At 36.1% G+C, this 26597-nt stretch overlaps 2 protein-coding genes across 2 annotated transcripts in view; one reads left to right on the plus strand and one right to left on the minus strand.

Annotated features, from left to right (window-relative positions):
- Positions 1-1226: 1226 nt before the first annotated feature.
- On the minus strand, positions 1227-14381 carry LOC134004398 (bile acid-CoA:amino acid N-acyltransferase-like). The gene is made up of 11 exons (XM_062443651.1): positions 14149-14381; positions 12460-12665; positions 12275-12374; positions 9561-9751; positions 8552-8715; positions 5504-5623; positions 4371-4453; positions 4201-4294; positions 4023-4103; positions 3228-3369; positions 1227-2658 (listed from the first exon to the last, which is right to left on the minus strand). Exons 1-11 carry the CDS (start codon positions 14157-14159, stop codon positions 2534-2536), a joined length of 1317 nt encoding a protein of 438 aa, XP_062299635.1. The 5' UTR covers positions 14160-14381; the 3' UTR covers positions 1227-2533.
- A 5291-nt stretch (positions 14382-19672) lies between these two features.
- The window catches only part of LOC134004738 (SLIT-ROBO Rho GTPase-activating protein 1-like), a 115462-nt gene continuing 108537 nt past the window's right edge, over positions 19673-26597 (plus strand). Inside the window, exon 1 of the mRNA XM_062444114.1 lies at positions 19673-19762. Coding sequence (XP_062300098.1) covers positions 19728-19762 — 35 coding nt within the window. The 5' untranslated portion in view covers positions 19673-19727. The remainder of the gene's footprint in view (positions 19763-26597) is intronic.

Consider the following 26597-nt stretch of genomic DNA (forward strand, 5'->3'; position numbering starts at 1 on the left):
TTAAATATTTTCATCCTTACTGACAGACGGACTGTGTGACAGCGTGCCTTTACAAAGGTCTGAGTGATATTTTTTTTGTGTGGCCTTGTTCTGTACTCAGCGTCATCGTTTATACCGACCGTCTAAAGCCACGTAATGTTTATCTATGATGTATAAAACAGATTAAAGCTGGTAAAACTGAGGACTTTATTACTGTATTGGAAGTTTTTCAGGTGTCATCATTCTCGAATATAGAAAACACGACTGTTGTTGAACCGTATTACTGGTTATTTACATACATATAATATAACATGCTGGCAGATTTGTACATTTAATATTCTGATTATTGTAGATAACAGATGAAAGCTGCTTGTCTCACCTGTATTTAACAAAAAGCACAATATGCCACAAATATGACAGGTATTAATGTTTTCAGTAGTTTGCAGGTGATTCTAGCTTTAAATCCATCTATGGTCCGTCTTTAACATTCATAATTAAATAACTCATTATTCCTGTTTCATTAACCTTGTTCATATCATGTCTGTGTGTATTTGTGTACATGTAGATGTGTTTCTGACGTTTTTATTTATTTCAATCTGCTGAGAATCTTGTGCACTCGAAATAAAGTGACGGTGAAGTTTTACATTGTGAAGAGACACAATTTGGAGTAAATGCATGTTGTATTTATTTGTTTCGAACATGTTGAAATAACAAAATAAAATATATAGACAGCGAAAGATATCAAAATAGAAGCGACAGCGAACTGTAGATAAACAACAAAATAACCATTCAATGTTCAAAAAGGGTGTAGAAAGAAGGAACTTTTCTAGTCTTACACCCTTTTAAAAAAAACCTCACAACCTAACAACAAAATCAACATAAGATATATTTAACCTCAGTGTCGTTCTCCCGGGTCAAATTTACCCCGTCTGTTTTCACTGTTCCTTCTTTCCCCCTTTCCTTCCTTCTGTCCTTCCTTCCTCCTTCCTTCCTTTCTCCCTCTCTCCCTTCTTTCCTCCCTCACTCCTACTTTCCTTCCTTCCTTTCCTTCCTCCCTTCCTTCTTTCCTTTCCTTATTTCTTCCATCCTCCCTTCCTTCCTTCCTCCCTCCCTAAGAGTTAAAGTAGCATCACATGGAAATACTACAGTAAAAGTACAAGTACCTAAAATAATACTTTACTTAAGTTACTTTCTATCACGGGTCTTTTGAATGAAGCATGAATGAAACACTCAAACTGATATCCAAATTACAGATCTGTGATTATGATGTTTTTATTTTAAAAATCAATGCATTTTACAGACAGACATGTTAATTCATCAAAACATTTGCTCCCATAGTAGTGTGGACTAGTGTGTAGGATTTAGTGCCATCTAGTGGCGAGATTGTAGATTGCAACCAACTAAATACCCTTTCACTCTCTAATACTGTAAAACATACATATTAATATTATATTCCATTTCTGCCAAGTCTGTTCCAATAGATGGGACCAAATTCTACACACTGCACCTTTAATACTAATACCAAACATGTACCAGCCATACTTTCATACATCTACATTTTCTTTTAATCAACATCCCTGAGTTAATTAAACACAGTCTCCCCCCCATGTATCTTTGGCAAGTGACCATGTTTTTGAAGTGTTGTAATAAAGAAATATAATGTGTAGTGCCTCGTATATTATTTTTCTTGTTTCAGGACACTTGTTATTGTGCGTTATCAAATGACAATGATGATAAGATGTACAAAAATACACTTTAAAAAAAAGGTTCAAATAACCAAGTTAAAATCCTAAAAATGGAACTGAGCTTCCCCCTCGTTACAAATTGAAGGAACAAGAAGAAAACACATTTTTTTTAGTGAGAACTTTTAACGATCGATTTGTACTATACACTAATAAACACACCTGGAAATTACATCAGAGCAGCTTCATATTAATCACTAATGATAATAAGTAAGATATCTAACAAGAAGCTATATCAGCCTGAATCACTGAGTAGCTATAATTCTAGTCTTTTACTTGATTAATACATTTTTTATAACAAATGATGCCAAAATTCTCTTATTCTAGCTTCTTAAACATTCATATTTTCTTGTTTCTTTAGCCCTTAATGACAATAAACTGAATATATTTTGGTTGTGGACTGTTGGTTGGAACAAAACAAGATATTTCAGGTTGTGTGTTGGGCTTTGTGGAATAAGGGGATCAACATTTTTCACCATTTTCCCAACGACTACTCGATTAACTGAGAAAATACTTGACAGATTAGTTACAGCCCTTGAAATAATACTTATCCAGTCTGTCTCATTCATAATTACGGCTTACTGGACACATAAATAATGGAATAAGGCACAATTTGACCCTAAAAACAACCTAATCTGTTAACTCAAGAGCAAATTTTGTTCATTTCAATTAATCACATCAAAAGGCACATGATCAATACACAGAGTACCTAACACCATATAATAAACTATACTATATATACAGTATATTTATATAATAACACTGTATTTTCCAGCAGTGATTGCCAGGCCCGTCTGAACTTATGTAATGATTCACAGCTTGGCTTTGGCACTTGAACTGGAGTAAAGATGCTCTTGTAGAAAAGTCAAGATCTTCCTCCAGGAGTCTTCCTGAGCGTCTGAATGAGGTTTGGTTTGTCCGCCCCAAAGTAAAATCACTGCAACACACAAGGTTTGATTTGAGATAATAGACAAGTCTGTAAATACTGATGATTAAAACCGTAAATAAAAAACAACTGGGGGGGATTTTATTGGATGTATATTGTTAGGCAGAATAAGATAATTTAGGAGATTTAAGTGAATGAGTTATGCAATGAAAATATAGTCATCAAATTAATGATTCAAATCTAAAAAACATGTATTTTTTAATGTTTGTCCACTCTTAACAGATGGCAGATGTCCTTTCTGCTCTGCTCTGATAACAGCTGCTCCAACAGCACTGCTCCAAACCACAAAACTCTGCTCCATGAAAATCAATTTCCATTCTATAAATCTCCATTAAATTAGGTTTTGATCATTTTCTGAGCTGCAAGCCATCCAATTATCACTCAGGGACAGTTAAAGTTGGAGCGATCTGCCTACACAGGAACTAGCTGCTACATTTCCTGGTTGAAATTCTTGTTTTGATGAATTAAATCATCATTTTATTTTCTCATAAAAACGTGACATCCTCTTAGTATAGGACATTCAGTATAGTCAACCCTTCCCGTGTGCAATTATAACTCACCTTTAGCTTTTGTGCTGCTCACGATGAACTTAGTAGCTCTGAAGTGAGGAGAGTAGGGCGGCTCAATCAGATGTCCAGTGTCAGGGTAATGCAGTCTGGTCAGCAGGTGGTCTTTACCTGCTTCGTGCATCATCAGGGCGACCTGGGGGTTAAAAAACAAATAAATGCATGGTGCTAGGTGGACATATTCAACCAGAGGTGCTATCTTTTGCACACAGGTTACTGGGTTATCTTTATTTTTCAGTTCTGTAGAGATTCAGATTCAGATTCATTTCATTCTTTGTCCCAAAAGGGCACTTAGTTTACAGCAAGAATACAGAAAAAACAACACAAACAAAACAACAGATTAAACACAGCAAAAAAATTAATTAGTTGCAGTTGAAAAGATGAATTTTACAGAAGAAAAACTAATAAATACTAATAAAAAGGTCCAAGCTGGGGACGGGGGGAAGAGGATGGATGGATGCTTGGATGGCTTTAAATGTATTTGGACCTGTTGCCATGGCAATAGATAGCTGCAGCTGATTTAAGATGTGTAATTTTGTTGTTTTGTTTCATTAAAAATTAATTGCAGTGAAAATGTGACGAAGTAACTCATTCACTCACTTTTCTTCAGGAAGGAAGGACAGAAGGAAGGAAGAAGGACCAATCCAAGCACACAGTGTGTGCGTGTGTGTCTGTGTCTGTGTGTGTGTGTGTGTGTCTCTGTGTGTGTGTGTGTGTGTGTGCGTGTGTGTGCGTGTGTGTATGTATGCGTATGTGTGTGTGTGCGTGTGTGTGTGCGCATGTACTCACATCGTCAGCAGCTTCCACCGCGGCCGTGTTCTGATCATCGAGACCGTTGACCAGCAACATCGGACAGTTTATAGTTCTCGCCTAACAAAGCATCAACCAAACGTAACAGCTGGAGTTAGTTCAAATATATATATATATACACACATATATACTTTAATACACAGTGCAACATACTTACGTCCACTTTCTCTGACAGGTCACTGGATATCGGTAGACTCAAATCTCGCCATATGTGATGGTCGTTCTCGTCTACACGTGTCTTGTGAGCATTCCTGCCGATACGAGGAGTAATAATTAGTTAATTCATGAAAGTTCAGTCAGAGTGAGTGAAACTTTGTGAATACTTACTTTATCATCATTTCATGCATGGAGGTGATGGTTGATCCACGTGGAAAGAAGTTGTTGCCGCTGACGCAAACACAACAACGAGGCTGAAACACGAGCATGATGTTAACTTTACAATCTAACAGTAGATTTCTATGATTAGTATGATGGTAAAAGTGTTGATCCACATCAGGGTTATTATTGTTTTTATTTTCATTTAGTTTTTCAGTTTGCTTTTTTGAAATTTCAGTTCAGTTTTATTAAGTTTAACAAGTGATGAAGTAGTTTTATATTAGTTTTTATTTAGTTTTAGTTTTTCAGGTATTAGGAGGAAAGCCTTGATTAGTAGAAGCTGTAAAGCAGTGGTGCCAAACACCACGTCAAAACCGGCCCGCCGAGGGGTCCAATCCGGCCCGCTTTCCTTCCTGTCTTCTTTTCCTTCTTTCTTTCCTTCCACCTGTCCTTCCTCCCTTTCTTTCTTCCTTCCTTCCTTCCGTACTTCTTTCCATCTTTCCTTCCTTTCTTACCTCTTTCTTTCTTTCTTTCTTTCTTTCTTTCCTTCCTTCCATTAATCTGTACTTCCTTCCTTCCTTCTTCCCTTCCTTCCATCTTCCCTTTCTTCCTCCCTCCCTCCCTCCACCTTTTTAATGATCCAGCCCTCCTGCTGATGAAAGGATGAAATAATGAATGACACTGAGGTAAAGTTAACCGTCTCCTGCTTCTCTGTGAAAACTTCAAAGCTGGACTTTCACATTAGTGAGATTTTTCCCCTTTTTAGCTTTTATCCCACTAATACTCCCGTTACTCTTCATCACCAAACGTTTTACTTTTCTGTACTGTGGTGTCTTACTCTAAATATTAACATATTGGCCTGAAACAACTTCTTCATCGGTCTAGAAAATCATGAATTGCATATAAAGCATTTTCTTCTTGTGCGTTATGCAGCAGCCGCTCTGCTGCCCCCTGCTGGTACTAACCTGCTATTACAAGAAGTCAAACTGAACACAATACAGTAAAAATATCTGCAATTCAGCTTAGTTTTAGTTAGTTTTGCATTGTTATTAACTATAATAACCCTGAGTACACACACAGCTAACAACCACATATTCAAGGCTGAAAAAACAACAACTCTGAGACATTTTGTACCCGTTCCTTACCTTGATGAGGGTGCTTTCAGCTGCCAATTTCAAGGCAATAATCGAGCCGAGGGAAAGACCGAAAATTCCTACTCTGTCTGGGATCACTTGAGGATGATCCTTCACTATATCAAACGCCGTCTGTGAAGAAGTAGAAACAAGGAGACAAAGAAAAGAAGAAAAGAAATAATGTTTAACCTTCGTGTCGTCCTCCCAGGTCAAATTTACCCTGTCTGTCTTCACTGTTCCTTCTTTCCTCCCTTTCTTCCTTCCTTCTGTCCTTTCTTCCTCCCTCCCTCCTTCTTCTTTCCTTCCTTCCTTTCCTTCCTCCCTCCCTCCTTCTCTTTTTTCCTCCACCCTACCTTCCTCTCTTCCTCTTTCCCTTTCTCCCTCCCTCCTTCCCTCCTTTCCTTCTTTCCTCCGTCATTCTTTCCTTTCCTTCCTCCCTTCCTTCTTTCCTTTCTTCCTTCCTTTCTTCCTCCCTCCTTCTCTCTTTCTTCCCCCCCTCCCTTCCTTCTTTCCTCTGTCCTTCTTTCCTCCCTCCCTTCCTTCCTTCCTCCCTCCTTTCCTCCCTCCTTTCCTTCCTTCTCCCTTACTCCCTTCCTTCCTTCCTCCCTCCTTTCCTTCTTCCTTCCTCCCTTACTTCCTTCCTCCCTCCCTCTTTCCTTCCTTCTTCCTCCCTTCCTTCCTTGACTGAAGGACAACAGGAGGGTTAATTAAACCAATGACCTAAATGACTAATGGTAAGATTCAAACAAGCTCTTGTGAAGATGCATCATAGTTTATATACAATGTTAGGGTTAAGAGTACTTGTGTTACTTTTTAGATGTAATGAGTATTCCTGTAGGAACCTTTTTACCACAAGAAAAGAAAATCTGCCACGAAATTTGCACCATTACTACTCTTTTAGCAGGAAGGCACCTGGCTACGTGCTGCGGTTATATCACTGTGTGCATGTACGGTGGCTCAGAAGGGACAGCATTCACTTTGTGGAAATATTTGCATTATTTTGAATTTGTAGGAGGAAATAAGAGCAAGAACATTACAGTAACATGCAAGATGTGGCTGTTGGCCTGTTGCAGTGATGTAAGGATGTGTTTGAAATGCTGTTGTTTACAACTTGTATGTGGGCATATGTTTAAAAAGCCACTTTATTCCAATAAAGTGTCATTACTATTAAACTGCTATTAATGTAAAGATTTACAGATTATGGGCCAGACTTAGCTGTGTGATGATGGTACAGTCATTATATTTAAAGGAGGATTTGACTAAAACAAAATGCACGACGAATCTGTGAGGGATTTATTGTGTCCTGTGTGTGTGTGTGTGTGTGTGTGTGTGTGTGTGTGTGTGTGTGTGCTTTAACGTGTGTAAAATGACTTTTGTTAACTCAGGAAAGACACACGGTAGTAGAATTGACTGTGTCTAATTTGTTAGGAAGTGTTCAATGGTTGGTTTATCTGCTTTATTTAACTCTCTTCTTCAGATTTCCACTCAGAGTTACAGCATAAATATTGGTCCTGTCCCTTTAGAACAGCAGAACGACTGTGTTTCCTTCTCCGTACTTGCACGAGTAAAAGAGAAAGACTCATGTAAATAGTTACTTTTTTAAAGGCAGTATTTTTTATAATGTAATTAACTTCTTTTATGTGTATTAGTGCGACCATGACACCCACAGGAACCCCAACGAAGACGATGCAGGAGCTTATTATTTACTGGAATCTGATCTACGAGCTTGTCAGTGTTTTTAAGTTGTTGTTTTGTCCCCTGCTCTCTCTCTCCAGCTGCTTTTCACCCTCGGGGAAGCTTGGAGTCTGGTCTTTAATAGATCATTTTGAATCTGAGGGACTCGATCACTGACAGCTCAGCATCCTTTATAAAAGAGTGACGTTCTGGCTCGCAGACGTCTATTAAAATTACATAACAGGAAACCTTGAATATAGTTTGTAGCATCAGTTTATTTTATTCACAGCTGCAAATTATATTAAAGCTCTCGGTAATTCATCTTAAACTACATCCTGATGCTGAGAAACTTATTGTGTCATAACAGTTTTCATTTTACTTATCAACTTAGGACTGCTGGAACTTATTTATTTTCCTTTTTCTATTAATATACTGACTTTCTCAGTTAGTCAATCGCTCTATAAAATGTCAGGAAACGGTGAAAAATGTCTTCGAATGTTTTATTTTTTTCAATAAAACTTAAATGAAATAAATCTCAGAGACTGTTGGAATTTTTTTGCTTCATAAATGACTTAAACTCTTAATAGTATTACTTATTTTGATAGCTGCTGATGAGTTGTTTCAGCTTTATGGTAGTTTAAACTTCGGGAATACTAAACTTTGGAGGGACGTAGAGCAGAAAATATAAAGTAGCAACAGAAATCTTCTATGTAAAGTAAATAATGAGTGAAAAGAAAAAGAAGAACTAATCTTGGTTACCATCATCTCAGTTAATGGCTTTGTAGCTTTGCAATGATGCCAACACGGAAGTAACTTAAAACTGCATTCTATCAAAAGGCCACCAGGGGGCGACCGTTTTGGTGTCAAAAGGACTTCCGTCTCTATACAAGTCAATGGAGAATTCACCAACTTCTCACTTGATTTCTAACCTCAGTAAACGTTTTCAAAATGTGTTTATGGTCTCAATCGCTAGTTTAAAGCCTTCTTCAATGCAGTATGATGTTCATTTGGGACATTTTGGCCTCCCTGATTTTATATTTGACGATAAAGCAGGGTATGCATTAGGGCGTGGCTACGTCGTGATTGACAGGTTGATTCGTTCACAGGTTCAGGAGGGCGCCTCATGCTCCTCCTGATGCCCATATAAGTAGAATCAGTGTTTTTATTTTTCCTAGCATGCACCTGAAATGTTCAAGATGGCGCTGCTCAGGTCCTATACTATTGGCTTCCGAGCAGCAGTCCACAAACCAACGGGTGACGTCACGGATGTTACGTCCATTTTATATACAGTCTATGTCTGCAACACATTACAGTAAGTAGCAGAGGAGGATAAGAGTCTCTTATTAAAAAACAAAACAAAACAGATGTAAAATAAAACAAACAAACCTCAAAATATCCGAACTGTAGATTAGCAGTCTGCAGCTCACCGGGGGAGAAATACTCCAGCGCTAAAGACACATAACCACGAGATGCCAGCAAGGCCGAACGATACTCCAGCAGCCCTCCACCGCCTCCCCACATATCCATCAGACCTGGGAAGGGTCCTGGACCTTAGGCAGCGAGACACAGATCATAAACTTAGAACAAACTACCAGCAGAAATGAAATCAGCCGCAACTGTGAACATTTTTACATCCAGGTTAAAAACACTTCTCTTCTCCTGTGATTATGATTGAGCTCTTTTAACCCTTACTGTTAACATACTGTTCATATTCAGGCTTTTCTCAACATCCCCCTCATAATTAGTCTTTATATATAATTACGTGTGTAATTTTGTGTATCAGCTGCACTAAAACATTTTTAGAAAGTTGTAAAATATTTCAATTATTTGTTACTTCTGGGTCACATGAAGAGAAGTCATCAAATATCTGGCAAAAAAAAGTTTTTAGTGTTTTTTTCATATTAGACCCTGAACAGCATGTAAAGGGTTAAAGCACTTTAAATGAGCATCTTTCCTTTGCACTCTATGTCCTTTTATTGATTTTAAAGAAAATCATTATTTTATGCTGCAACCTTATATTTAATGCTCTATTCTAGTCTAGTTTTTATTTTATTTTTCTCTCTTTCTATTTTTCTGTACTTAGTTTTTATTATTATTTTATTTATTTATTTATTTATTTATTAGTAGTGGGGGGGGGGGTTGTTTTTAATTATATGTTTTTACTTTTATTGGGTTTTATTTTTCAAATTGCATGTTTTTATGTTTTTTGTTTCCAATTCTTACTGTTAAATGCTTGTTTTATGTAAAGCACATTGAGTTGCCCCTGAGTATGAAATGCACTATATAAATAAAGCTAGCTCGATAGCGATCATTAATTGTGTCTAAATCAAACATAACAAGGTTTTTTTTAAAGCTTAATAAACTGGAGATGTGTTTCCAGGTGATGCAGACACACCTGGAGGTATAAACAAAGTCCCTCGGACTCCTCTCTCGTTGATATCGACTCTCCGGACCCCAGGAGCCATGTACCATCTCTCAGTGAGCACCGACGCTAGAGGAGGCTTTTCCCTGAAGCCCTCCGCTATGTGTCCGCTGTAAACTGAGATGTTGACGGGCATCGGGCTGCGGACGTCCATCTTCCTCAACCTGCAGGTAAAGAAAAGAGCTTTTTAACATCCACAGGGTGCAAACTTCACTTTATACCAAACATGGCACTAACTCTCCGTTCCTTTACACTTGACTGTGTTTTACTGATTAACAAAAGAAATTAAAAAATAACAAAGCAAACTCAACTCAAGTCAACAAGGTCTTTGATTTTGTAGTTTAACATAATAGTTTTCTTGTATGTCTGCAATAGATTAAACAAAACTAATTTAAGTCACGTTGGTATGTTTAGTAAATGCATCATGCAGGTGTTGTTGTTTTTCTTTTCTGTAATCCTCCTGTTCATACTGACTATTAAAAGATCTTCAAATGTGCTTTCAATGTAAAGTGATGGAGGACTAAATCATCATTTAAAAGTAGATGATCAGCTTCTATTGAGCTTCATCAGTCTGAGTTAATATCAAGTGATATCTGACACATTTACAGTCTTTTTAGCATCAGATTCCCTCTTAGTGTTTCCCTGTTGAGCTGTGGTGTGTTAACAGAATTTTCCATATTTGGGGTCAAGTCTGGACCTTTGACGTCACAGTAAAAGCTCTAAAAGCACTATCATCTTGGCAGAAAGACAAACTGTCTCTCTCCTTGAGACGGTGAAGGCAGCTGGCTGTGGTGTTTTGGGGAAAGCAGGAATCACTGTGATAACAGCGGTGCAGCATTGCTATGGCAACCAGGGTCAGAGGATACGACTGTCTGACTCCCTAAACTGTATGACATCCTGGGAAACCATGTGACACTCGAACAGACGTTTACTTAGGTTAAAGATTAAAAGTTAGCCATAAAGAACGGGCCAGACACTATTTCTCCAGACTGACCATTTGATAAAACTAGTCATAAATGAGGGGTCAGAGGCTGTTTTTCCAGACGGTCCATTAGTTTAGAAGGTTTAGGAACTATATATAGTGTTGTAAGAATTGGAGTGGGGAGAGAGACTCAGATTGGGACCAGGACTCAAAGTCAAAGTCAAAGTCAAAGTCGGCTTTATTGTCAATTTCTTCACATGTCCAGACATACAAAGGAATGGAGAAGACGTTTCTCACTATCCCACGGTGGAACAGATAAAGTGCACAGGCACAACAGATAAGATGTTTCCTAACACTAAAGAGTTAACATTGAAGTGCACAACAGATAAGACATTTACTAATAACATAAAAAAAGCTTTCTGACAGCCTGGAGGATATGGCTGGAGGGAGTGAGGGGAGAGAGTTTAGGTTTCTGACAGCCTGGTGTACTCTATCAAAGATTGGACGTGTGAAACTGATCTCTTTGTAATAAAACCTTTAAAATATACAAGTGAGACGTGTCAGCTGTGGTTTCCTTCTTCATCAACACATCAAGAATCTACCTATTAAATTACACTTCACCAACCAATAGGCTAATTCCATTACTGTAGATGCATTGAGTCTGACCATTTATAGGCGTAGAGTATTGGTGGTACTATCTGTGAAGGGTTTAAGGACAGTTTCCTCAGAGTCGTGGTGGCTTCATGCATCAGACGGTGTATTGATAATACTTTGATTCTCTTTGGCCGACCATCACAGATGATAACTGTGTTTTTTCTTGTTTGTAGAATAACGAACCAATAGGCCAATTCCATTATTGTAGATGCATTGAGTATGATGATTTATGGGCGTAGAGTATTGGTGGTATTATCTGTAAAGGGTTAAAGACTATACACGGAGGAGAGTTTCAGACGGTTGTACTGATAACACTTTGATTCTCCTCGGCCGAGCTTCAATTAACACTTTCAGCGTAAGACATCGAGGTCCATGCTTGGCCCACAAATATGGAAAATTAACATGGTGGAAGTATAGTTACAAAAAGACTTTGGCACTAAAACACTGTAACGTTGAAACATAGAAGACTTGATTTGACTCATTTGGACGACTGAAGCTTCATATTAGCTTCAGATTAAACTTTTAAATACATCACTGTGGATTTAGTCCTCCATCACTTCCATTGTAAACATTATGAAGGATCTTCTAATGGTCAGTATGAACAGGAGGAATCATTACAGCAAGAAAAACCTGTTTCACCTGAGTACTGCTTTACGACAGCCTTAAAAATGTGTTCCGACTCTTCATTTAAACTACTAAACACATCCTATGTCATCGTTTTTAGCAAATAAAACTTAAAAGCTCAGAGCTGAGGCTTCCAAGATTCAGAGCTGAAGGTAAACATACAGCTCAATCAGATTAATGCTGAATGCAAAGCTGTTGATCTTATCAGTGCAACATCAGAACAATGTTAGACAAGATTTACCAGCAAAGTGTCAGTTCAGTAGGGAACTAAAGCATATTCTGATAGTAAAGACATTTAAACAACAGCCTAGTTTTAGCAGAGACTTTAAAAAATGTTAAGAAAATGTAATATATGATGTTTCTGTTTGTTGTTCATGGATGGAGAATCTTGGCACAGATGTATCAAACAATAGATGGTTTATTTAAAAGTAACAGTGATAAATAAGACAGTTAATTATGATACTGATTTGAGGGCTGCGTGTGTTACCTGAGGCCTTTCCGGCTGCCTGGGACGGGACGCATGCTCCACAACAAACCCATGGGCTCGATTCCTGCGTACGTTCCTCCATAACTCAAATCCTCTGCAACTACAAAAGCACAAAAGCAATGGACTGTCAACGATAACATAAAACATACAAAAGAGAATAATAAAAAAGGATGAGGAGAACCAACCAGACACTGTTCCTCTTTGGTCACTGACGTAGTGAGCGAAGGCCTCCCAGTAGTCTTTGTCCTCGGAGTGGAGGAGGGAGTGAAGAGTTACTGGAGATCCCGCCGGCAGATTCTCCACCAGCACCTTGATCTTCTCATCGACCATAGCCCGAGTGGGGAGGACGGAGAGGAGCGGAGGGACAGTCTGAGCCATGGTCGATAAACGTCTGTGGAGAAATGCAAAAAAAAAAAAAAAAAAAACACACGAGAACCAGTTACGAACAAGGAAGATCACTAAATGTCCTCAGTGATGGATTTTAAAAGTTAATTTGTGACTGAATTACTGTATCTGCTTGGATTGACCATTATCTACATATAAACCAGGGAATAATATGCATTTGAAGGCAATGCTAGCAGCTCTGTGGTGTTTAATTTCAAGATGGATTCATTGTTAAGTTGATGAGTGAGTCGGAAAATAGAGAAAAAAGTGCGATTTTAATTTCCTTGACGTCCTTAAACATCCACAGCACAAATATATTTAGTTTATTGTCACATATGACACATAAAAGCAGCAAATTTGAGGAGTTCCTGTTTTGAAATATCTTTCCGTCATAAAATCATGATTATTTGAGATCAAACAGTCATTCAAATATGATTAAAAAAGGAATACAAATAAGATGTTAAAAGGGTAAAAATATACCACCTTAAAGTCTTTATGAAATGACCTCACATGAGCTCTACCTCCTGTAAAGAGTCTCATTTAATGGGGCCTTTAAAGTAATGTTTGGTTAAAAACATGGAGTGCTCTTTATTTAAGGATTTATTTAAATTTAAAGTATAACTGTTCACATGACCAGAGTTTAATAAATGTTGCATAGTGAGTCAGAGCCCTCATACAGCCCCCCATAAAAAACATGATTCTGCATGCAGCACATACCGTATTGTGTCAATGTGTGGTTACATGGAACATGTGACACTTTTTCATTTGTCATTTCATTTGATTGCATCACATTTCTGTTGTGCCAACGTGTTTGGGCCTGTTCATCATCTGACACCAGCTTGAGAGACTTCATCACTAATGTACACTGGGACTTATTGAGCAAGAACTTTGACTTAATTAAATTTTTTAAGGGATTTTTAAATATAATTTTAATGGTGAGGAATGTATGGGATGTTCAAAAAACGGAAAAAGATTTTGGCATCTAATTATTTAAATTCTGCATTAAAACAATTTGATAATTAAATCAGAGCTACTGCTAAGGTTTTGATTTGTTAGTTTAAGGAACTTTTGAAAATGTGGACTCTAGAGTGAATGAGCGATTATTTTTACTTTGCTGTGTGATCATTAATGATAAAATCAGTGCTGTAGTGCAACATTAAAACACTGCAGTGAAATAATAAAGTATGTATTTCAATATAAGGTAAAAAATAAGAAAAAACCCACAGAATGTCCCCCGTTTTAAACAACTTTTGTGGCCCTTTGAGTTTAGATTATTGAGTTTACGAGGTGCACCTGAATGCACCATACAAATACACGTGTTTACCGTATAAAATGACGTAGACGCGCAGGTGTTATGTCAAAGTTTAAAGTTCACACAGCTGACCTGAATAACCTGAGTAACCTGAGGCAGGTGTGGTCGGGCAGACATTTAAAAGTTGTCAGACATCTGTTTAACTCTCGTAAAGGTAAAAACACGTAATTAAACTTACCGAAAAATCATGACAAAATACACAGCAGTAGTTAAGGTCGCGTTCACGTCCTACGTGTGAACGATGTCCGTCCTCTTTCAGTCCTTCAGTGATGCCGGTAAGAAAAATGTCTCACACACAGTTAATCCTCTTTAGTTCATCCATCAGCATCGAGTCAGTAGAAGAAGCTAAAAAGTCGTTTTATGCGTTTAAATGGCAGTGAGTGACAGGGAAAGCAACACATCGGCTTTTTTCTGTTGCCCCCGCAGATAACCGTAAAGTCATCGGGAACGAGCGCGCTGTGAATAAAACGGGCGCGTTCACTAGAGGTGACGCGCACGACTGAGATTACCGGTTTAATTAATTGACCTATAAAGTCTGATAGCAGCGTAATTAAGGAGTATTCAGTATATTTTATAACACACATGTATTAATATGGGGTTACACTTTTATAGCTGATATATTTTAGATAAGATAATTATACTTTTTTTGAGACACACATGCTTTTTATGTCTTAATAGATGAAGCACTGATTGTTAATTTTGTAAATATTTTGAATCTTGAGCTCACTTTTCTCACATTTAGCTCGTTTTTCTTTCATTTGAGACAGAAATGTATGTAATGATTTAAATGATTTCATAGTTTTAGATTGAGTGTATGTCTGATTATAAACATATATTTACAATTATTATTATTATTATTATTGTTGTTGTTGTTAAATTGAAACTACATTTAAAGTTGACACACTGATAGATTTGATGATAATGTGCTATTCTGTTTTAACTAACTTAATTGCTGTAAGACATCTTCAAACCTCACCTTAACATCCCGTAACTCTGTTCTTACACTTTGTCGAATCTGACTTCAAATCAAGTTTCCTGCAAATAATGAAATATTATATTAATTACAGAACATTCATTTTAGATCAGTGGTCACTCACACTTTGGTTCCTCATTAAAAAAAGGTGTCATTTCCACAAAATAAAGCCTGAAATTTAAATATACAGCCTAATACCACCAATTCCATTAAAGTAGTTTTGTCCAGTAAAGAACTTTTTAATTTCCATGATGTGTAAAATGTTTAAACTATAAATATCCTGCTGGTGGAGGAAGTATTCAGATCATTTACTGCAGTAAAAGTACTAATACTGCAATGTAAAAATACTCCATAACAAGTAAAACACCTATTACAGTTATAGTACTGCAGTATTATGAGTGATGTAGTTAAAGTATTGCAGTAAAAATAGTGGTTTGGTCCCTCTGACTGATATATTATTATTATCATTATTATTATTATTATTATTATTATTATTGTTACACACTGAAGCTTCAGTATTGATAACCTAATGATGTCATTATCACATTTATCTGGCTTTAAACTTTTCAATGAATATAATATAAAGAAAACTATTCCAGAAGGACTCACGTGTGTTCCCAACAGGTCAGTGGAGACTCAGAGTAAATCTGTGGTGGACTTTATACCTTTTCTGCACACTTGTCTTAATATGTAATTTTTAGCTCCTGCAGTAAAGAGATCACACAGTGTCGTACTAATCTGCTGGTTAAAGTCTGCCAGAGTTCACGACTCAGGGTGACATTCAACACTTTACAAGGAGGAGCATGAGGCAATTAGACAGACACTGAATATAATCTTCTTTCAGTAATTTGTTCTATTAATGGGAAAATATTAAAGAAATGGACTGACTGTAAACTAAACTTTACAATTTGCCTCAAGGGGCTTTACAGTCTTTACATTCATATATATAATTTCATAATATAGCTTCATAATTACATGAAAGCAAAGTTAAATATTTATAATTTTACAATAGTACATTTTTTTAAATTGAGCATTACTTGAATGTATTTTGCTGTTTTTAATGCAGAATTTAAAATATATAGTATTTATACACTGGCTATATCTCCAATAAAACCAGTTAATAATAATAATAATAAATACATTTAAAAAATTTAAAAAAAAAACCCCCAATAAAAATACATTAATAATAATAATAATAATAATAATAATAATTTATAGAACACCTTTCATACAAGGGATGCAGCTCAAAGTGCTTTACAGAGAACAATAAGAATACAATACAATAAAACAACAGAAAATAAAATATTTTTTTTTTTTTTTTTTAATTCATTTTTTTGGTCTTTCAGTATACATAGTGAAAAAAAGTTACAGTTTTTTCTTAACTCCAGGTAGGAAACATGAAGTAGGTCGGAGGTGAAAGAACAACGTCCTCCAGCAGGTTCAGTCTTGCGTAATAAAGTCACGTAGCATTCATAACGTCACACCTGCAACAGTTATCAGCAGCTGCAACGCAACAGTCATAAAATTCAAAAAGGTCACCATAAATAGTGTCAGAGTTGACATGTTTTACAATAATGACTGGATAAAACAGTCTAGACAGTTTAAAGTGCTTCACACAATGCAAAAAATGTAAAATAAAAAGGTTTACAATCAAATATAAAAGCTAAACAGTCATACTTAAATCTGATGAGATTAAATGTAAAATGTAAAAACACCTGATGTAAAGCAAACAAACCGTCTCTACAAAATGATTAAAAAAAAAAAATACATAATCTGTCCTATATTGAAATCCACATCTGAAAGGTAACTACAGTAACTGTAATGTAACTGTGTAATAAAAAGTAAAATATTTCCCTCTGAAATGAAGTGGAGTGAAAATGGAAATGATCAAGTAAATTAAAAGTGTATCACTTAAAAATAGTACTTTAGTAAATGTTCTTTATGTTACTTTAGTACTGTGATCTTTTACTTAAAGTAGCTATTAAAAATATACTAAAAATAATATATTTACTCTATAAAATGCACAGAAGTATTTGGTATTTGTTGCAAGATTTCTAATATTTCCATTATAATATATTCATTATAAATAAATAAATGTACTTTGGTTACTTAGTACTGTGACTTTTTACTTAAAGTAGCAATATCACAGTATAAAAAATTAACGTTTTGCATTAAAAATATAAAATATAAAACAACTTAATATAATGTGTTTACTTTTTACAGAAGTATTTGGTATTTGTAGCAAAATTGACTAAAAAATAATTAAATTCATTCAAATATTTACATGAAAATTAAGTTAAATATTTATAATTTTGCAGCAGTGAATGTTCTAAAATGTACATTACTTTAATGTATTTTCCTGTTTTATGCAGTATCTTAAAACATATTGTATTTATATCACACAACATACCAGAAGTCATGTAATATATTGATTAGACTGAATAGTATTCAGACAGCACAGGAAGTGGGAGGAACAGTTGCTTTAATACCGCAGTTGCATCATTTAGCCACTAGATGGCGCTTTTGTCCACATAATTGTTAACATCAGAACATCAAACCTTCTTGAAATGCTCATAGTTTAAATATTATAGACTGCAGATCTCCTTGTCCACTGTTTTTACTTAATTAGATGAAAACTGACCTCAGTGTGTTTAATTTAGCCAAATACTTTAAACATCTCCATCATTTTATTAATATTCCTTAAACATGACTCCAAATATTATTGTTTTTTAATCTTTTTAACACACAAATCAAGTTTACTGCACTTTTTTATTTTATGTTAGTTGTTCAGGTTAGTAGAGAGGAGCATCTTCTTCCTGTTGCACATTCACATCTTTTACACATAATGTTATTATTATATAGCACTTCTTTCCCTGGGCCATAAGAACTGTAAACAAACAATGATCTTGACAGCTGCTTGCTTCTATTTATTTTTTAATTTATTCTGTGGCACCTGTAATCTATTTATGTGTTTAATTTAATGACTATAAAGCTTTATATTCTATTCTATTCTATTCCATTCCATTCCATTCCATTCTATTCTATTCTATTCTATTCTATTCTATTCCATTCCATTCCATTCCATTCCATTCCATTCCATTCCATTCCATTCCATTCTATTCTATTCTATTCTATTCCATTCCATTCTATTCCATTCCATTCTATTCTATTCTAGGCGTATCTTGCAGTTCATCAGTTCAGTTGAGCATTTGATGCCTTATCGTCACTACATTTTCTACATTTTTATAGTTTTTTGAAAAGAAAAAGAAAGACTAACTGAACCAAGTTTCATGGCAATTCATCCAATAGAAGTTGAGATATTTAAACCCTTACACCCCCTATTATCACCTGACATTAAACTATGACTTAGAAATGAATAACGTCCAGCTTTCTTTGACCTGTGAAACAACATTTGTATTGATAAGAAAGCCAGTGACACACAGCTAATTTGCATGTTGAGATATGATTACAATGTGGACACATGTTATTATCCAGATACTGATCGCATGTTAATACCAGTTGGAAATTGGGGCCATGAGGATGACCAAAGTCAGCAGTCTTCGTCCTCTGGAGATCATGATTGTCTGTTGGAAATTTTCTTGGCAATCCATCTTGAAATCGTTGAGATATTTCAATCTGGATAGGTCATCAGATGTCTTGTACTGATGACAGGACCAGGCAGTTGTCTCAAAACACACTCATGTCTATCTGTGTTCTTGTGTTTAGCAGTAAAAAAGAAAGAAGAAGAAGCAGCTTTTTCTCTCTGTTAGCGAGACTCCGAGGGCCAAACACTGATATGATATCTCTCATGGAAAACCCATAATAATGATAAAGTATTGTTCCAATGAGCCACGATCCACCTGAACCTACAAAAGTTTGATGCTATTTAACTGCTAACCCTAAAAAAGAAAGGTGCATGTTGCCTGTTGCCTTAAACATCTCATATTTAATCAAATAAACACATACATTTAGCAGTAAAAGTAATGCAGACATGTCAAATAAAGCTATATATTTGAGTTTTTTAACGTGTAGAGTAAAAAAAAACAACTCAAGCATTTGTTAAAAGAAAAGAAAAGCCATCAAAACAGCAATTTTCTGCATCCTTGATGATGTTTATTTCATCTTTAAGCTTAAACCTTGAGTTAATTACTGAAGATGATGATGGAAACCTCAAGGGAAGCCGCAGCATTGCCCTTTTAGCGCCCACACTTGCAGGTCTGATCAGATTACGAGGGGCATCTTTCCACTGGACGGGTTTAGAGTCACTGTCAGATAAGGTTCAGTCTGTTACAAAGGACAATCTGATTAATATTTATTAGATTTGTCCAGTGGCTGATACACAAGGTTAAAGAATTGCATTGAGGTCTATCTGTTCTTTACAGCTTTGATTATTTTTAAAGAACTTTTTGTTTTTACACCAGAGGTTTCAATGCGTCAAAGAAAGCAAATCACAGAGGTGTAATTGATGGAGCAGAGTCATAATAATTAATGTGATTAGTTACACCCATGCTCCAAGACAATTATGGGACTGGTGGAAAAACACTCAGACCCTTCTCTTATACAATACAACACAAGTGCCAAATTGCTTTTTTTAATAATGTAGTAAAAGTAATCAAATATCAGCTGTATAACATATTGAAGTATCAGAAGTAAAAGTCAGTGTTTTCTTTATTTTTCAGGTTGGCTGAAGAGGGAGGAGACGGATGAAAGGAATTAAGTTTGATATGAAGGAAAGAAGAACACAAGGAAGAAGAAGTGAATGATGGAAGTGGAAAGAACGGTGGATGACAGGACAGAATGAGGTAAAGTGGAAAAGAAGGTAAGAAAGAAAGATACTCCATTAGAAGGTCTATGAGGCTGCTTAGGCACAGCGATGCTTTGAGCTAAACACTTTTACTATACTCCCAATCTTAATTTAACATGATACCATTTAGTAATTAACACTAAACTCAAAGTACTGCTGAGGAAAGTTTGGGAATGTCACACAGAGAAGCTGACATGAATGATGGCGACCCGTCCAGTAGCTGTTGAGACATTTATGAATCTCATGGTGGCGTTAAAGGAAAAGGATCACCGAAGTTAATAGGAGTTTTTCCCCTTGCCGCTGTCGCCAAATGCTTGCTCATGTGGGAAAGTTGGGTCTCTTTAAACTAAATTAAAGAGTACAGTCTAGACCAGCTCTGTGTGTAAAGTGTCTTGAGATTACTTTTGATGTGATTTGGGGACGACTGTGGCTCAGGAGTTAGAGCAGGTCGTCCACCAATTGGAAGATTGGCGGTTTGATTCCCGGCTCCTCCAGTCCACATGTCGATGTGTCCTTGGTTGATAAGACACTTAACCCCACATTGCACCCATTGCTGCGTCATCAGTGTATGAATGTGTGTGTAAATGGGTGAATGAGACATGTAGTGTAAAAGTGCTTTGAGTGGTCATAACGACTAGAAAAGTGATGTATAATTACAGTCCATCTACCATTTTGGTGCTATATTAATAAATATTGAGTGATTGATTGATTGATTGATCCTCTGAAGACCATGTACAAATCTGTACAGCGTTTTGTGCCACCCAGAAGAAGAATTAACATGTGACATTAGCAAAAATCTAACATATTTATAATGATTTAAATATATATATATATGAATAGGCATAACAGGAAAGTGGCTGAAATGGAAACAGACTTCTGCTGCTCTTGGTCAATGAGGTCAGAGAAGATGTTTAGAAAGTGATTAAAAACTGAATCAATTCTCGACTTATTCTTGTCTAGAAGAAAGAAAAAACAAGGAAAAACTATTATATTCTTAATGATACTACTTCAGTCATGTCCTATTGAGCATGACCAGTGATACATAGTGAAGAGTCATAAGTCTCGTTTCCATTAAGGAAATTTAGGAGGCGGGAACTTTACAGGAACATCCTCTCACTCGGTCCTCTCAGCCGTTGTCTCGATAGGACCTACGGGACTCTGGAGTTGACGTAATTATCCTGCAACAGTTTCGATCTTTGCGTAATCATTGTGTGACAGTTTTGACCATGACATTACCGAAGCGATGCACCAAAAGAAAACAACTCAACAAAGAAAACAACAACGAGGAGGTCAACATGGGATGGTTGCTGCATTTCTATCAAAGAACTTCACATGCTATGCTCTTTGTTTCTGTTTGTGTTCGTGTACACGGGTTATTTTGGCGCTTTCTGTTGACGTCACATCCCGCTTTGAGTATACCCAATCAGCACCCCCGACCCAGCAATTTGTCAGGGCTGCACAGAGTACATACCCCGAGGCAGGGACTTGTTTTGCGCCCCCATTAAAAGTTCAGGGAGATTGTCTTTCAGGGGCGGTTCCTTCTATGGAGACACGTGCCAACGGTCATGACCCTGTAAAATGACCCTGAAGTTCCTCCAGTGGAAACGGCCCTGTAGAGGATCAACTCTGACCTAGGCCTGTCACAATAGTTACGTTATCAACTTATCGTACAATAACGTAATTATCAAAATCATCATGTCTATAACGTATGATGCATGGATGTGACCATGATCTTCTTTTTTTTTACCTCAGTATTGCCACACGTCACATTAGCAGCTAAGAGGCTATTCATGTCACATTGGCTAAGTGAGTAGTGTCCTCCATTCCTCACTGTGCTCGTCCTGAGTGGAGACTGCAGAAGAATTAAAGGTAAATAACTCCGTCCCCAACCATAATGGCAGTCTGGGTTTTTACAGAAGTGTTATCATTACATCATTGGTATAAAATGATCTTCAGATGACAATAAATATTGTTTATTGCGATTATTTCTGAGACAATATGTCGTCCAATAAAAGTACTTATCGTGACAGGTCTACTTTGAACGAGCTCTGTAACATTTAACAGCATTTTTAAAGTTTGCAAGTAGAAGTAAAAGTAACATAAGCACACTTTTTTTTTTTTACCTTTTAGTCTCTGATAATGAGATGACCTGCAGATACAACTGAAAGCTCTAATCTGTGTTGTAATTTATGACTCCGGCTATCAGATAAATTTAGTGCAGTCAAATATTTGCCTCTGGAATGTGGTTCAGTAATACTTGGAAACACTCAAAAGTATCTGAAACACTTGAGTAAATATACTTAGATGCTTTCAACCTGTCCGCAGTTAGGAAAATTGCAAAAATACATGAGAAACTATTTTAAAAAAAGACAGTAGAAGCAGATTTATTTATAGGATTGACGAATAGGCGACTGTGCTCAGATTCGACATTGGTGGGGTTGCGTGTTTATGTTTTTATTATTTCTGTTTCCTGGGTTACAGCGTTCATCGTGTTCCCGTGCTAAGCTGCTTGCTATTTCTGAGGCTTTACCACCCTGACAAGAAAAACATTTTAATGGAAACACTTTTAATATCCTGGAATGTTTTTCAGCGACAGAGGTGCAAAAGTATCCGGTGACAGCATCTTATCAGAGCCTAAACCTCCTGCGATCTGTCCGAAAACACTCGTGGAGTCCTCTCATTGGTGGTAAATCCTTCATGTTCTGCAAAGGAGTCTTTACAGTGTGGCTATACCCTGCTGATATAATACCACTCTTGTCTTCATGATGCTGGTTCTGATTATCCCCCCTGCCAATCATGCTATACAAGAAAAACCTCATCATGTAAACTCACAGTGACATGCAAACGTACACCACCAGCACCGCCAGTCACCATGACGCCTCCCAGATGTGTCTTGATGAGTCTTACATAAACTCAGGTCAGTGCTGCGTTTGCTGAGCCAAACAGAGAAACAGTCCGTAATCTGCACCGCCTTTAATTCTTCTTGGCATTTTAATTTCCTCAATATATCATGTTTAGTGCATACCGTTAAAGGAGCACCTCTCGTATATCTTACTTTATCGAGGTGTGCACATCCGCGGGGTTTTTTGTTTTTGACTTAATGATGACTGATGTGCACAAAATTACTTTTTTGGAGTTATAAGGACACAGCCAGAGGTAATGGTGTCGATTGTGTGCTATGTGGCAGAGATATCAAACAACTAAGTGCATCTACAGTAGCACCATACTGCATGTAATTACAGTTTTGAGGTGCAAGTACTTTACTGGAGTATCTAAAAAGACTTACCACTCTGAAAGAATAGGTTAACAGTGTGTTTTAAACCAGAAGTCAGTTGTCCATATGAACAGTGAAAGAGGTTTTTCCTCTCTGTAATCATTCCTCCTGTTCATACTGACTATTAAAAGATCTCTTTTCAATGTAAAGTGATGGAGGACTGTATCCATAGTGTGTCAACACAGTCATTTAAAAGTAGATGACCAGCTTTTATCGAGTTTCATCAGTGTGAGTTAGTCATATCAAGTGATATCTGACACATTTACAGTCTTTTTAGCATCAAATTCCCTCTTAGTGTTTCCTGTTGAGCTGTGGTGGAAGTATAATAACAAAAAGACTTTGGCACTAAAAACACTGTAATGTTGAAAGATATCTACTTTATTTGACTCATTTGGAACGGCTGAAGCTTCATATTAGCTTCAGATTAACTTTTCTGACTGCTGTTTTAAGACAAACTTGGAAAAACCCATCTGTTGTGATTAATGGAACATCAATAAGTAATAATATCTTAAGTACGTCATAAAGGGTCTCGCTTTATTATAAGCCATCAGCAGGTTTGGAAAAGACTCACACATCCAGTATTTGACAAACAGGAGCTCCATGTCTTGTTAGACATGTTAGCAGCATGGTCCCATTAATTAATTAAAGGTTATTACAATAATACACCAAGTCTGCAGTTGGAAATGTTAATAAGTTGTTGAATAGACTTTTGTCAGAAGGTTGAAAGGTCTTCCTGATGAATTAAAGAGCTAAAAAGATAAAAGAAAGAGAAACATGTCACGCTGGAGGAGGATAAACATCACATTTATGTCTTATAACTGAACTTTAAAGCTGATCACCAATTAATTATCCCTCATAAAACCATTTCTAAAGTTTCACTTACTTGAGAGTATTTCATAATATTTTACATAAGTAAAAGTAGCAATTCACTGATTTGAAAATTAATTACCTGCATTCAAATAAATAAATAAGATAAATAAAATTGGCTTAAGTATGGTGATGGTATCAAATAAGGAGATAAGCATATCATCCTAGGCCTAAAGAAATCAATGCTTTTCATTCTCACAACCTTTTTATTTTTCATTTTATTCTAATCCCTATGGACATTTTTATCTGTCAAATCATGTTTTAACACTTTTATAGATTGGGTACAAATGTATATAAATGTAGTTTATCATAAAGTTTTGTCTCTATAACCTTGAGTTACAAAGAAACTTTAGATATATTAGACTAAAATGTTGCATATTTCCCCCTGAACTGTAGTGGATTATAAAAATAATATAGATAAAATAAAGTAGCATGAAATTGTAATATGCAAGAAAAGTAACCCTACCTCACAATTTCACCATAAGCAACAGTATGTTATCTTTCAACGCCAGCTTTCTGCTTTTCCTTACATACATTTAAGTTAAAAATAACTTTGCATTTGTCTGTCGGCAGTTGTAGATTCACAGATTTACTATGAGAATGGGATTTTTTTTTAAAAGTCTCTTGTCTGACTTCCTGAGCTTTAAGTATCTGTTTGTCTCTCTGGAGGTCTGAGGTCTGAGATAGGGAGGAAACAACTTCCTGAATGCACAAACACATGGCACATAAACAGTGGAAGTGCTAGATTTGCACATACAGTACGTGACATTTGGAGAGTGTTTGTGTGGTAGTTAAGAATTTAAAAATAATTTGATTTTTCAGAAACATAATTTTATTCCTTTTTTATGCATCGTATTTCACTTTCTTAACACATAATTTCATTGTTATTTCAGCTATGTTGCTAAGGTTATTACTGTGGAGAATATATAGCCAGAGTGTAAATATTACAAATGGGTCATGTGTGTTATTTTTCTGGGTTGATTATGCGTCGATCTATTGGTAATGCCTCAGGGCTCCAGTAGGGAGAATCACACTACTCTTCCTCACTCAATACAGACCAATACAATCCCTCTTCCCTTACTATTTTCTGTAAGATGCTTAAAAATGTTATTTTATTACTGTAAAAAAGTCAGTTCATGTGTCAGCTAAAAGACATAAGTTAAAAAGGTAAATGTATTTCATGTAAATGGCAGTCTATGCTGGTTAAAAATATCATTTACATTATTTAGAAAACCATAGAAGATAACTCAGTTGTGGAAACTGTGGTCCTGAGACTGAGTGTATTCATACTGGGAAAATGTGTGAATTTGGTTGTACTGTATATAATTAAGACTCAATACAGACGAGTGAAGGCAAGAGCAGAGTGTGTGTTTCTCCATCCCTCTTCCCTCAATATTTCCCCTCTTCATAGTGGTACCTTGATTAAAAAAACAACAAAAAAAACGACTCGCATGGTCGGTGGAGTTGAGGAGGTTTTGTTTTTTGTTCCCTTCTGTTAGATCATCTATCTGTTTCAGAGCACAATATCTGTAAAAAAAAAAAAAAAGTTAATATTTGGGTGACATTTGGTGGAAAGATGAAAACAATGAGCCAAGGAATAAATCTTATTTTTTTTTTTAATCTTATTATTTTTTTCTTCTTTTTTGACGCAGATCCAGGAACATTTTCAATATTTCTGGCAGATGTATCTCAGTTATCTATCACTACGTCTCTTTTCATGCAGATCCAAATGCAAATTAAAATTTCCCTACACATTTGTTACCAATAACAACTTTTAAAAGATTGTGCTTGTGTTATGATTAGAAGATGAATTCTTATATCGGGGTAGAAACAAGAGGAGAAAGAAGCTTTTTTTTATTTTTTCTTCTCTTGATTGTTTACAGGTGGCTTTTTTTTTCTCTCCGTCTGTCCACATCCAAGAAAATGTAATCCATCAAAAACACAATTTTAAAGCAGAAAAATAAGTCTAGAAGCTGCTTAACCTTCTCCAATGACATGGCTGGTGCAGCGCTTTTAAAAAGGAGTTGATGAATCGCTCGGTTGATTGAAAGAAACTTGAAGTTAAAATAACCGATTCATATTTTAGGCAATCTATCAAATACAGAACTTGTCTTTGGAGAACCTGCAATGAACATTTTGACTTTTATTCTCTGACCCTTTTTTAAGTGATTCACCAACAGGATTGCTTTTGTATCTCCAGGGGACACTTAATGTATTTGCCATGGAAATATTGTGCAACAGAAATCATGATTTGGTAAAGTAAAATCTTTCCTGGAAGCCACCGACAGCACTGGAATAGGATGTATTTATCGGATCGGTGAAAATAACACAGTTTAAGGGAAATCCAGGAAGGCTGAAAGATGTTTGCAGGAAGTGTATCACATCTTAAACAATTCCAGATCCCACCAAAAATAAACAAAAATAGCTGTTACTGTCACGGTAACCAATACAATAAATAAACCAACTGCACAATTACGATATAAATGTAACTGTAATCTGTTACAGTTACTGATGAAAATGTTGAAGATTACAAAGGAGGTTACATCTGAAGTCAGACCTTTAAGATTTTACTCAGGAGGGTTTTTTCCTCATTTTTTAATATTTAACATGTTACTGAATACATATATTGCTGTTTTTAATTCTTTGAAATCAATATTTTTTATTATATTTAGTAAATAAATCATGATGTGGGCTTATTTGGAGCACACA

The sequence above is a fragment of the Scomber scombrus genome, chromosome 22 (assembly GCF_963691925.1).
Source record: "Scomber scombrus chromosome 22, fScoSco1.1, whole genome shotgun sequence".
In the NCBI taxonomy this organism is placed as follows: Eukaryota; Metazoa; Chordata; class Actinopteri; order Scombriformes; family Scombridae; genus Scomber; species Scomber scombrus.